The sequence below is a fragment of the Megascapheus bottae genome, chromosome 21 (genome assembly GCF_031878675.1).
Source record: "Megascapheus bottae isolate mThoBot1 chromosome 21, mThoBot2.hap1, whole genome shotgun sequence".
Lineage (NCBI taxonomy): Eukaryota > Metazoa > Chordata > Mammalia > Rodentia > Geomyidae > Megascapheus > Megascapheus bottae.
In genome coordinates, this window is record NC_143529.1 from 14,640,523 (window position 1) to 14,654,071 (window position 13,549).

Here is a 13,549-nt window from a genome sequence, read left to right on the forward strand (position 1 = left end):
TTGAATCCCAGACTTTATTACACACTAGCTGAATCACTAACTCTCGTTGATGGAACTTCTCTGAGCCTGTTTCTTCCTCTCTAAACATGGGTGCTGCCTCTAGAGGGATGAGTAGGAGATAGAATTGTATGTTAAGGACTGAACACCACCTCACCCCCCTTCCCCTTTTTCTATGTAACCCCCCAACAAAGCATGTATGTGTTCTCTCTCTCTCTCTGTCTCTCTCTCGGTCTCTCTCTCTCTGTGTCTCTCTGTGTCTCTCTCTCTCTCTGTCTCTCTTTCTGTCTCTCTCTGTCTCTCTCTCTGTCTCTGTCTCTCTCTCTCTGTCTCTCTGTCTCTCTCTCTGTCTCTCTCTCTCTCTGTCTCTCTGTCTCTCTCTCTCTCTCTCTCTCTCTCTCTCTCTCTCTCTCTCTCTCTCTCTCTCTCTCTCTCTCTCTCTCTCTCTCTCTCTCTCTCCCTCCCTCCTGTTGGTATTATTTGTGGATGAGTCTGCATGCTCTCAGCCTAGCAACACTCTTCTGTGTCTCTCCCCCAGGGGGTACCCTCCCGCCAGGGGCGGCGCCCACCGTGGACACGGTGCCCATGCAGCCCATCCCAGCCTACTGGTATTACGTTATGGCCGCCGGGGGCGCCGTGCTGGTGCTGGTCTCCGTCGCGCTGGCCCTGGTGCTGCACTACCACCGGTTCCGCTATGCGGCCAAGAAGACCGATGGCTCCATCACCTACAAAACCTCCCACTACTCCAACGGGGCCCCTGTGGCCGTGGAGCCCACCCTAACCATTAAGCTAGAGCAAGACCGCGGCTCGCACTGCTGAGGCCCGAAGCAAGGACAGCACCCACACAAACGAGAAAGACTGCAAAACATGTGGCCTCGAATTTTTGCACTTTCCCCCCACCCCACCCCTCCTCGCCTAGTTTCTGTGTAAACTCTCGGCATCTCTCTCCCCAGGGCCCCTGACCTTGAGGCCCATCCAACCCCCCCTAATGCATCCTCTTCCCTTTGTTTTGTTGGTGTGTGGAGGGGGGGGGGGCAGCAGGTTCTTTTGCTCTTTCCTTTCCTTTTTCTTTTTTTTTTTCATTTTCTCTTTCTTGGTTTCCTTCTTTCTTCCTTTCTTGTATGTCTTTCTCTTTTCTTCTCCCCCCCCTTTACTTTTTCTTTATCATTCATTATTGTTATTTTATTGTGTGTGTGTATATATATATATATATATTATTTTGTGATTCCAAACCAACAAAACCCAACTGTAATGCTGCGTCTTGGAATACAAGAAGAGATCTACCCTAAGCAGTTCACCACTCCAGGCTCAGCTGGTTCTCTTTCAGAGACTGGTTCTCTTGTTTTCTCTCTTTGCCTTACCCCATTCCTCCTCTCTGTGGGCAGGCTGCCAGGCATCTTGAGGGGAACCTGGCTCGTGTGTGTGTGTGTATGTGTGTGTGTGTGTGTGTGTACATAGTCTATGCTCGTGCGTGTGAATAGCTTTGTGTCTGTGCAGTGCCATGTGTGGATATGTGAGGGAGAGACTGGCTCCATTGTGTGTGGTGGGGGGGAGTGTGTGAGTGTCTGTAGAGAGGGGATCCTTTCACTCTTGTGTTGCTTCTCCTGGCGTACATGTTGCAAGAAAATAATACACTGTACAAGTTTCGTTTACTTGGAGAAGAGATTGAAGCTTTTTGTTGCCTTATCTAGCTCTGGCTGGGTTTCTGTTGGCTCTCATTGTCATCTCCAGGTATCTAGAAAATTCCTTACCTCCCTACTCCATTCCCCAGCCCACCTAACCCCAGAGGAAGGTTCCTGAGCTCACTTAGACATGACCCTCTTGCCATGTCTCTGAAACATAACAGCCATTGGGTGTGTGGAACCATCTCTACTTCCAGCCCTGAAGCAAATGTGTTTCATGTTGCCTTATTAAAAAAAAAAAGCTCATAATGAATGTTTAGCTTTGATCAGTTTTAAGTCCAATTATGGAATAAGTCATAGAGAATAAAAAAAATCTGGGACTGATATAAGAAAAACAGTAGTCTGCTTAAATTGAGAGCAACAGGAGGAAGAAAGGGAGGAGAAGGAAGGACTCAAGTTCTGTCTTTTTTAAGTCTCCTTATCCCAGGGTATCACTGGGCCCGGGGGAATGAGGAAGAAGATATTCTTTTGTATTATATTGGCCATTGTAATAACGTTTGTAAAATATGGGGGAGAAAGGGGATCATTTGCTTTTCTTTCAATGCTGTGCAACTGACTTAGTTCATTATTACGAAAGAATCAAAAGTGATCATTTGTTTAAATGTACCACTGTGTTACCCCATAATGCATTCATGGCATCTGGCAAATGTACCCTCATTGGCTGGCCTGGCATATCCAGATGTTTCTGTATGGTCAGAGAAAAGATACAGTAGTAAAGATGCATCCATCCATCCCCGGCTACCCACTTGTTCTCTAACACACAGACAGGATGTCACAGAGCAGTCACCTAATGATACTGTATGCAGGTTGGATTAAATGACAAAGTCCACTTCGCTGGTAGACCATGCATACTTTAAGATTTCCTGTATAGTGTGCCTCAGCCTTGGGGGCATTTGTTTTTTAGTTTTAGTTTTTACCTTCCTGCTAGGAATCCACAGGGGAAGTGTAAAATCCTCTCTAAAGATGGTTGCCTGGACTGAAAGCCTCCAGGTACCTTCTCAGAACAAAATACTAATGATTTTTATTTTGGTTGCTTGGGAAGAGAAGCTTTTAGCATGCTTTCAGAATATCCAGATAGGTCCCTCCAGCACACACTCGGCTTTTGCATCTGCTTCGTTTCATCCTCCTGAAAGACCTGGTGCTCTCCCACTCTTGTTCTATTTCAAAGCATTACTCTGTCTCAGCTACAGCAGCCCTGCCAGGGAAAGGAAAGATGAAAGGGTACAGAAAGGCTACCTTGAGATTTCAAGAAGTGTCCTTTCCCAGCTGGAGATGGAGGAGGAAGCAGGAATGGGCAAGAGGGGTGAGGGGAAGATTAAAAGCCCAGGAGGCCATGTGACAACTCCCATCCTGTCACTGAGGCTTTGTAGTAAGGGTGATCACATCCAGATGAGTTTAGCCAGGCATTCCCTTGAAATGGTTGACATTCCTGCAGGTACCCCGTAGAGGTTGGGGGGAGGGCATCAGGAAAACACACCTGGGAAATCCAGCCAGCCTTGCTGTAGGACCCAGTTGTCAGCCTCAAGCATTATTCCCCACCCTCACTCCACTGCATGCCTTGCTTTAAAAGTAATGGCATTCTTTGTGGATTTGCTGATAGCCAATGCCATACAGCATCTCTAGGTATGACTATGAGCCCCTTCAAATTGTGGTGAATCCCATGATAACACTTCGGCTATCCCCCGCCTCTCTCCCCCAGCAACCTTCATAGTATTATCCAAGTACTATGCTATAAAAGGGCAGCTCCTTTATGAAAATGCAATGCCTTGTAGCTTTAAAAAGAAAAATTCTATATTCCTTGGAGGGAGAGAAGAGTCACTCCCTTGTAAGAAAAATGGATTGGACAGGTGGATGCATGCATGCATGTGTTTAGATTGCTTCTCAGAAGAAAAAGCAATGAGAGCAACTATTAAAATAGGAAGTGAGAGAATGCATGAGCCAGAGGCCTAGCTCAGGCTGGGAAAGTTTTGGCCTTACAAGAGGTTTCATGGCATCTCCCAGAGGGAAGCCCTTATCTCTAGGGTAAAAAAAAAATTCCTTATTCAATGTTATTGCTATCACCTGATTGTTGACAAAAGCAGAACAAAGAGTCATAGCATTGCCACTGACAAAACAGGATGTTCAAAATAAAAGTAAAATCATTTTCTTTGTCCCACATTTTTGGGATTGAAAAAAAAACCCAACAGAATAGGAAATCTAATAATATTTCTGAGGTTGATGTTTAATCTTTAAGAAGACCCTGTTTTTAAAGCAAAACTAGCAGGCAAGCAAACACCTAATCAAAAATTACCAAAGAACCACAAAAATCAGAACACTTAAAGATTTAACTGTGACATCCCTACATCGCTCAGTTGCCTGTGTGTCAAAATAACTTGTGGACGTTGGAAACTATTTGAAAATGTATTGTGTGGAATGTAATAAAATGATGATATTTTTTATACAAACATCTGGTATTTTTTTTAATCCTTTTGCCTGTGAGAACAAAGTGTAGGGTTTGAACAAATTGATGTTTTCAAAGTTTACACATCACCTTCTGAGCTATGGGGCATTTCTGTGGGCGGTAGGTGGGTTTTCTCCTGGAGGCTGAATGCCAGCTTTTCCTTCTTTTTATTTTTATTACTGCTTGTTAAGAGTTTCAGCCAATTTGTGCAGCTGAGCCAACTTTTATGATTGGTGTGGGATTTTGTGAAAGTTGCTAAGTGCTAAATTGCTAAATGTGATTCCACAAAATTTCTCTTGATGGCAAATCCCTGGAGGTTGGACTGTACTTTCAAAGGGCCTCGGGGGGACTAGAACCAGCTCAGATGAATCATGTACTCAGCTCCACGGAGACAAAAGTCACTTCCTTTGGAGAAGCAGTACTGACATCTTACCCTTCACCTACCAAATTCATACTTCATGGGGCATTCATCTCCAATATATGAGTGATTCCTCGGGGTGGGGGTACATACAAAAGCAGGGATAGTAGCATTTTTGATTAAGCATTTGAAGATAATGATATGATTACTGTGATCTTGGAACTGTCACAGAGAAACATAAGAAGAAGGGCCTATCCTATGGAATAGGAAACCCCACTCAAAAAGCCTCATCTTGTTGTGAAAGTATTTTTCCTTGGTGCTCCTGTTTAAGCAGTTGGTGATCTAGTTAAAGAAAAGCCTTTACTGAAGTGAGATTCATAAAACATATATAGAATACCAAGCTGGTCAAGGTTTTTCAAGAGGGGTCAAGAATTGGTCACATAAGGATTTTTCCATTCCTGATGAATTCAAGAGAGGCATCAGAATTCATACATCTCTCCAGGGGCCTTTTCTGGTGCTCGGAGAACCATCCTCAAGGATCCTATGGAAAGTGAGGTATCCAGAGAATCCTTACTTTCCCCAAAGCCTTGCTTTCCTAGGTCCTATCCAAATCTAGGCCTAGGTAGCCTGCTTTTTACAGCTGTAAAACCTGTCCAAGCGCTGTTCCAAGGAGCCAGCCTTCTGTTTTCAGATCTTACTGAAAACTGTGTTGGTACAGATGGTCCGGAGTAGATGTCATTATCAGCCCTCTGCAGGAGCAGAGAGTAGAATCATTGTGGCATTGTTTGTTCCTCCAAAGCCAAGTACAATCACCCATTTTGTCTAAATACCACTTGGCTCTTGTGAAAACCATTTGTTCCCATTAGTAAAAGATAAAATGAAAGTATCTCAGAAGTGTTTATTTCAAGCAACGACCCCAACTCAGTCGACATTTTCCTGAGATGAATAGGACCAAATTTGCCCTGTCTGAGTTCAGTTAGCCATTACTTATGTTTCATTAGCACGATAGGTTTGGGAGCTGCCTTGGGAAACTGTCACACATGAATCCTAGTGCCAAGGTTTATTTTAGGGGTGCTCAATCGCTCTTAACATGACAGACTGTTAGGCATCCAATCTCATAGGTCAAACTGAGCATACTGTCAGTAAAAGTTCTTCATTGAATTACCCTTAGACTTACTTGAAGCATAAATGTTACAGGAATTATATTTCCATGGATTATAAACTCAGGTGTCAAGGCCCAGTATATCCTGTTTCTGCTCCTACCTGGTCCTTTCTGATAGTTTGCATGTGTGCACTGCCCTCCTAGCCCAGATAACCAAAGCTCAGCCAAGCCAATGTGGCATGGTGTTCGTTTTCCTCCAAACTCTTCACTGACTCTACAGTTGTTTTGCACAAACATTGTGCCCTTTTGTAATCTGTGATGAAAAGGGCTTCATTTTGAAGTTGGGATTTGTCTGCATTGTGTGCCGCACATCTGAGGCAAGCTGTGATGGGTAGGTGCAGGCTTGTTTTTTCTCTTTAATTGTGTAGAGCACTGGGGCTCTCACAGCTATAATTTCCCTTTCATCCACTTCAATGATTGTCCAAAGAAAACACAAAACAAATCCAACCAGAGAGAGTAACAGGAAGGGAGGGGGTACCAGCTGATGATCTTACAATCAACAGGAGGGAAAATTGCCTTATATAAATAAGTTAGAGGCTAGTAGTAGCATAGGACTTAATTAAGCTCCAAAGTAGACAGGTGCAAAGGAGTGTGTTTAAAGGTCAAATGCAACCAGAAAACTCAGACCCTAAGGTGTCATTGCACCACAAGCTTCACCCCCAGTATATTTATATGACTGCGATGAGTAGTTCTGTTTGGCACAGAATTAATTGGAAAGATGAAAGATTTGGAAACTCACCAGTGAACAAAACCCCAGTTTTAAGCATAATGTAGAAGAGTGATGAACCCAGGAGCTTCAAGATTACCGGCAGAAGCCATGTGAGCCCCAAGTCCGGTGGGCAGGAGATACACAAACATCTCTCTTCTGGGGCCTGACATCACTGTCAGGTTTTTCTGTGGCTGTCTTCTAAGAACACTCTATCCTCATCTCCAAACAAAGGAAAACTAAAATCCCATGGGCATTAGACCAAGAAACAAGAGGAACCACTTGAAAGGGCAGTCGTGTAGGTACTGGAGATGAGACTGGCAGGTGCAAGATATGGTTTCTGGAAATCACACTGCCAACATGATTATTAATACTGAACAATGTGATCATAGAACATTTGAGGACTGTATCTAGCAAGGTTGCTTTGTGTCAGTTATATGTGACCACCCCTTGAAAAAGTACAACAGTATAAAGCAAAAGTCCAGTTTATTGTTGGCCAACCCCACTGTTCCCCAGAGGGAGTTTGAGGCCTGATTTCCAAGCTTTGCTTTCTTTTTCCTTTTGCAAACACATATGCCCATGTCAAATTATGTGATATGTGGCTGGGGTTTGTGGTGTTCTGTTTTTACAGAACTAGGAGCACAGCATTTGTTATCGGACAGCTTGTTTTTCATTTGTTGCATCCTATTAGCTGTTGCATAGCATTCCATATTGTATTTTGTATGTGATCATTTATTTACTGCACCCCTGATGGGCATTGAGGTTGAGCTTAGGCTTTTGTTATCACTGTTTATTTGTTTTTACTACTATAAACAATACAGCAGTGAACATCCTTGACATTGTCTCTGGGGGAATGACAGAATTCCTGGGTCATGTGCCATTTCTATGTTCATTATTTAATAGAAGTTGTAAATAAATGGCTAAGTTTGTCTTTTGAAATTATCCTATCTTCTAGATTTCGCTCTCTTGCCATGTTTGCACAAATCATATCATTCGTGTGACTTTTTTTCCCCTCCAAAGTACCAGTAGTATTTGCAAGAGAACATTTTAGGCAGTCTTAGCTGAAGAAAAATGTAATCATGGGGAGATCTTCTCTAAGGATTTAAAAGAAATTTTTGCACTGACAACTTGTGAAGAATGTGGGGCTGGCTGTAAGTGTCAAGTGTGGCACAGGAGTTAACTGTGTCCCTGAGTTCAGCAGGCAAGAGTCCTGTTTTCCATGATTAATGAGTTTCTCCAAAGAGTGACTGTGCTGTGACTTGCTGTTATTTATTTATGTTTTCTACTAAAAAATTCATGTAGAAAACATTTTTTAAGGTCAGTGTGCAGCATTGTGCTGCAGACCAATGATTCTAGCAGCCTCAGGTTAGAGACACACAGCAAGAGAAAAATCTCAAATCCTTGGGATCTTTTTACCTAAGTCCCCACACCAGCATGGAGAAGAGCAAACCACCTAGACTGAAAGAACGCACTGTTTCCTTCAAGGGAAAATTAGGGCTACCATGTTCTAAGAAAAGGCACCAGGTCACCAGGCCATTTTCTAGTGGGATGTTCAAATGTGTAGGTAAATCTACCAGCGCTACATGGCTCCAGCAAGAAATAACAAGAAAGAAGGGAAACTGTGAGACTTAACTCGACCAACTTCCCTGAGTTCTGCTGTGTACGGGGACGTTCTGTTGTGTAATGTGGCTTTGACGCTGAGTATAATAGTGGGATCTAGCACCATATTTGTGCTTCGCCAAAAATCTTCCGTCTCTTGGGCATGGGACTTGAGCATCTAATTCAAGAAAGAAGTGGCCATGAGAATGAGGACTAGGTGGGTCGGAGAGGTCACCGCACATATTCAAAGCTTTGTTTGGTTTTGGTACACAATTGAACCATTTTCATACCATTCCCCCAAGCCAGGGCTAGAACCATGGTGTGCAGGGCCTTGACTTTCAACACTTGCTGTTCCTTACTCTGGCCTCAGAACTCAGTAACAGAATTCCTAGACTAGAGTTCTGTGTGACTTGCTAAGGAGCAGCCAGCTCCCAGTAGTGACGGGAGTATGAAGAGAGCTTTGAGCCACAAGTAGCCTTAACCAGAGTCCTGTTTTCAGATAGCTTTGGTTATAGAGGATTTCTTTTAGCATCAGGAACCTTTTGTCCTTTGTGTTTCCTTACTATCAGCAAGAGCTTAGGAGAAGTATCATAAGGATTTGAAAGACACCAGTGTTCACTTCTCTATTGCCTCTCTAGGGCAACTGTAATAGCCAATATTGAAGCCCAGAGATAGGCATTAGTATATAAAAGGGGCCAGCATGGGTGTGCCAAAGGAACCCCTGGAGAAGCCTCATTAGCCCCAAACAACAATAGACCAAAAAACACGTGAGCCCAACAACCATGTCTATGGGAACTGTCACTTTCTGGGTATACAATTCTAGATAGGGCCACCTATTTTCCCCAGGAAGAGCTGGCACCCTCCCCCCCACCTCCTTCTACTGTTACACTAGGTGTAGTTCATCATTAAACTCCATCCTTCCCTTCCTATACCTTCCCCAGTGACTCGGTGGTCCCTTTTCTTCTCCTCTGGCATCCTTGCACACTGTCCACCCTCCTCTTCTAGAAGCTGTCTCCTAGAAAATTGTAGGTCATATTCTTTCACTCAAATGTTTAATTGATTACTTCTTCCAAGTAGATGCATTCTCACCAGAAACCATTTAAATTCAGCAGCATCATTCTGCTGGAATTACTGCCCTTAGCACTAGCAAGCATCTGGGGAAATCTTCTCTTGAATGGGTGAGAAGAGGTACCTCTTTGGAGAATTTTCATCTTCATGGAAGTGGTGCTGTGGGCTTAAGTGGTAGAGACCTAGCCTTAAGGTGAACATTGCAGGGACAACACCCAGGCCCAGAGTTCAAGCCACATAACCCACAAAAAAAAAAATGGAAGAGAATTTTTCATCTTTGTATGCCAAAGAACTCAGCTTTCTTTTTTGGTACAGCTCTACTTTTGGGCATAGCAAATATGGTTACATGCATGAAAGCAGAGTTTTTATGTCAAGCATTTACAAAATGTGAGGGAATTTTTTTAAGAAATTTTATTTTTTTTTAATTTGTGTAGGTCATGAGTCTTGAACTCGGGGGCCTGGGCATAGTCCCTGAGCTCTTTTGCTCAAGGCTAGAACTTTATCACTTGAGTCATAGGTCCAATTTTGGTTTTCTGCTGGTTAATTGAAGATCAGAGTCTCCTGAACTTTCCTGCCTGGGCTGGCTTTGAACCTCAATCCTCAGATCTCAGCCACCTGAGTAGCTAGGATAACAGATGCAAGCCACCAGTGCCCAGATAAGTAAGCAATTTTTTTGAACAATAGGAGTTGCTGCCATTTTGATTCTTCAACTCTATGCTCACAGTTGACCAAGGTTTTACCAAACTACTCCATTTAAATGTACATTTATTGTAGTTTGTATGTAACATAGTCTCAAAAACTCACATGTTGAAGGCTTGATCCACAGTTGAGGGTACATTAAGAGGTGATTGAATCATGAGGTGTAAATCTCATCATCGGATTTATCCATTAGTACGTTAGTTGGTAATTGACTGGGCGATTAAAATATGAGGCCTGATAAAAGGAAGTTGTTTTGACAACTCTGGGATCACATCTTACCCCAGTTAGATTGGCCAATATTGTGAATTGGAAAAATGACAAATGTCAATGGAGATGTGGGAACCCTATTGCACTGCTGGTGGAAATGTAAAATACTATAACCATTCTGAACAGCTGTCTGGAGGTTCCTCAAAAAACTAAACATAGGGGATGGGAGTTTGGCCTAGTGGTAGAGTGTTTGCCTACCATGCACGAAGACCTGGGTTCGATTCCTCAGTACCACATACATAGCAAAAAGCCAGAAGTGGTGCTGTGACTCAAGTGGTAGAGCTCTAGCCTTGAGAAAATCCGGGGACAGTGCTCAGGCCCTGAGCCCAAGCCCAGGGACTGGCAAAAAAAAAAAAAAAAAAAAAACAACTAAACATAGATCTGCCATATCCATATCACTCCTGGGCATCTACCCCTGAATACCAGGAGCCAGGATACCATAAAGAACTTGTCCAGCCATGTTCATTGCTGTATAATTCATAATTACCAAGTTATAAATGCCTTACAGTAGATAAATGAATCTAAAAATACCAATACACAAGGGAATTTTACACAACCATTGGAAAGAATAAAATTATATCATTTGCTGGGAAATGGATGGACCTAGAACAAATCATGTTAAGTGAGGCAAGCTAAGCTCAGAGAAATAAATGGTACATGTTTTCTTGAATATGTGGAAGATACATCTAAAATACAATGGGACATGATAAATGATACAAGACTAGGCATTCATATAGAGTGAGACCAAAAGGAGGGAACCCAAAAATACAGTGCCTATGTGCATCTGATCATACCAAATAATATTTATCAAAACCAACTCCAGGAAGTAGAAATGAGTTCTTTTCTGTATTGTCTTTTGTTTGTTTTATTTTCCCTTTGTCTTGTTTGTTCATCTATGTGTCTCTGTGAGTGTGAACGGGGAGCACAGAAATGGAGGGACAAAGGGTAAACAAATGCCTTTGTGTTATTCGCTAGACATTATGTTGAAAATGAACCACATAACTTGTGGGTGGGGATGGGAGCAAAAAAACTAGAGGTGAGTGAGGTGACACTATCTAGAAAGAAATGTACTTATTACCAGACTTACAGAATTGTAAACCCTCTGTCTACCACCTTTATAATAACAAATTTTTAAGTCTCAGAAGTATAAAAAATAAAACATGAGGCCTGGTTGGAGAAGTTAGGCCACCAGGGAAGTATCATAGACCTAGTTCCTGCCTGGCATATTCTCACCCTGCCTCTGTTTTTTCTTTCTACTTCCTCCTCTTCTTCTTCCTCCTCCTCCTCTTCCTCCTCTACTTCCCCCTTCTCCTCTTCCTCCTCATCTTCTTTGTCTTCCTCTTCTTTCTCCTCCTCCCCCTCCCCCTCCTCCTCCTCATCCTCCTCCTCCATGAGGTAAATGTCTTTGCTCTATTGTGCCCTCTCTGCCATGAAGTTCTGCCTTGCTATAAGCTCACAGCAATAGAGCTAAGAAGCCATGATTGAAACTATGACTCTGAGCAAACATTTCCTCCTTTAAATTATTTTCCTCAGGTATTTTATCAGAGAGAAATAAAAAGCTGGCTAACACAGAACCTCATACATACTCAGGCTGCAGGATATGAGAAATGTCGAACTCTACTACTAGGAAAAATTCCCTGAAATATAAAGTTATAGGAATTTTTCCTAGGCTAGTAATGATGGTTCATGCCTATAATCCCAGCTACAAGAGAATGAGGTCATAGTTTTTGGCATAGGCAAAAGTAAGAGACTTCTAAATGACAACTAAAATTAAAAAAGACTGTGAGGTATGACTCAAATGTAGAGTACTTGCCTAACAAGCTCAAGGCCCTGATTTAAAACCCCAGTATAAAAGAAGAAAGAGACAGACAGACGGATGGAAGGAAGGAAAGAAGGAAGGAAGGAAGGAAGGAAGGAAGGAAGGAAGGAAGGAAGGAAAGGAAGGAAGGAAGAAGAGGAGTGAGGGAGGAAGGGAAGAAGGAATAGAGGGAAAAGGAGAAAAAAAGAGGAAATTCCCCCCTTCTCAGGCAAAAATTAACACACACACACACACTTTTCTTTGGTTTTCCTCACTTTTATCCCCAGTGATAAAAGTGCAAAGTACCAATTTCTTGTTGAAATATCTTCTCTCTCTCTCTCTCTCTCTCTCTCTCTCTCTCTCTCTCTCTCTCTCTCTCTCTCTCTCTCTCTCTCTCTCTTTATTCCAAAGAATTACAGTTTAAAAAAAAAAAACCTTCCAGAATTTTCTCCCTGAAGGACTGCTGGCTTTGCCTAGCCTGCACAATTGGGCTGGCTTTGCCTAGCCTGCACAATTGGGAAGACTACCTTTATAACTAAACATTTCTCTGGCTGTTTTCACACCATTGTTGGGGCTCAGTAGAGGCTTTCTTGCCCCAGCTGCTCATCCACCTCCATACTTGAATATGTTATTAGGTCATTTTACAGCCCTCTTGTTGGTAACTCACTATTTCCAAATCTTTTTTAATGTTTCCTCCTAGTTATTCAACTAAAACTAAAGCAACTAATAACTAAATTCAATATTGAACTCCTCCAATAATTGCATACCAAACCCTCTACCCTTTTTGCACTTGAAACCTGTTTTCATATGTTTTCAACTCCACTTATTACCTGAATCATGTAACTGTAACTCCTCTGTATATCACCTTTGCATTGAAAGTTCAAAAAAAGTAAATAAATAGCAAATGAAAAAAAACACCAAAAATTATTTTCCATGACTTTGCATAGATTTGGCTATAGCCCAAGCGATAGAAATCTTTGATAAAGGGGGCTGGGGGTTATTAGATATTTCAAGCCAAACCCAGCAAGGGGTTGAATGAACAGATCTCAAGTAGCCCATCTTTCTAGCGGGGGAGATTTGGCAAACTTTAAATCAACATCTGAACTTCTGGCTCCTTGTTGCAACTAGGGATGAACAAACTGAATTAGGGAAATTAAGTGTTATGTGGAGGGAAGACCTTTAGCCAATACTAAATGTTAAACCGAATTAAACATTTTGAAGTGCCAAGAAATATCTCCTTAGCCCTCCGTTGTTCTGGTTTATTGAGATCCCAGGGTTGCATTTCCTGCTGGGACTAAAACAGAATAATGTCTCAGAGAATTGTCTGAAGGCAAGCTCCATGTGAACAATCCAGTGATTTAGCTGACCCAGGGGGTTCAGGAACTTGGATTGTAATGCAACAAAGACTCCAAGTGGCCAAGAGCTTATCCCAAATAAATCACAGGCCCTGAACAAGGTGTTGAAATCTGTGACTTATTCTCACTTCTGCTGCTGATATGTTCAATGAGTTATTGCATTTTTTTCACCCTCCTTCCTCCATTCCATCTTTAAAGTCAAAGTGATGACACTCGATACCTGTGAAAATGAATGACTTCAGTGTTTTCCTGTAAGAGGCTATTAGATACTTTGAAGGCTAGTTGAAGTAGGTAGGCCCAGTGGACAGTTCAAGAGTGGTTTTCCACTGAGTTTTATGTGCCCAGCTTCAGTGAAACTGGAGGCTTAAACCCAGGGGTTCCCATCACCTACTTGGTCAGTTCTTTTGTCTCCAATTAA

The 13,549-nt window shown here is 42.4% G+C and overlaps 1 protein-coding gene across 3 annotated transcripts in view; it reads left to right on the forward strand.

Annotated features, from left to right (window-relative positions):
- Positions 1-13,549, forward strand: part of Nrp2 (neuropilin 2) — a 122,087-nt gene that overhangs the window by 96,730 nt on the left and 11,808 nt on the right. The window contains exon 16 of one of the 3 annotated variants that reach the window (XM_090354674.1): positions 536-1,408. The exons of the other annotated variants lie outside the window; for them this stretch is intronic. Within the exon in view, the coding sequence (XP_090210800.1) occupies positions 536-816 (281 nt within the window). The 3' untranslated portion in view covers positions 817-1,408. Of the gene's footprint in view, positions 1-535; positions 1,409-13,549 lie in introns of those variants that run through there. 3 annotated transcript variants of the gene reach the window in all.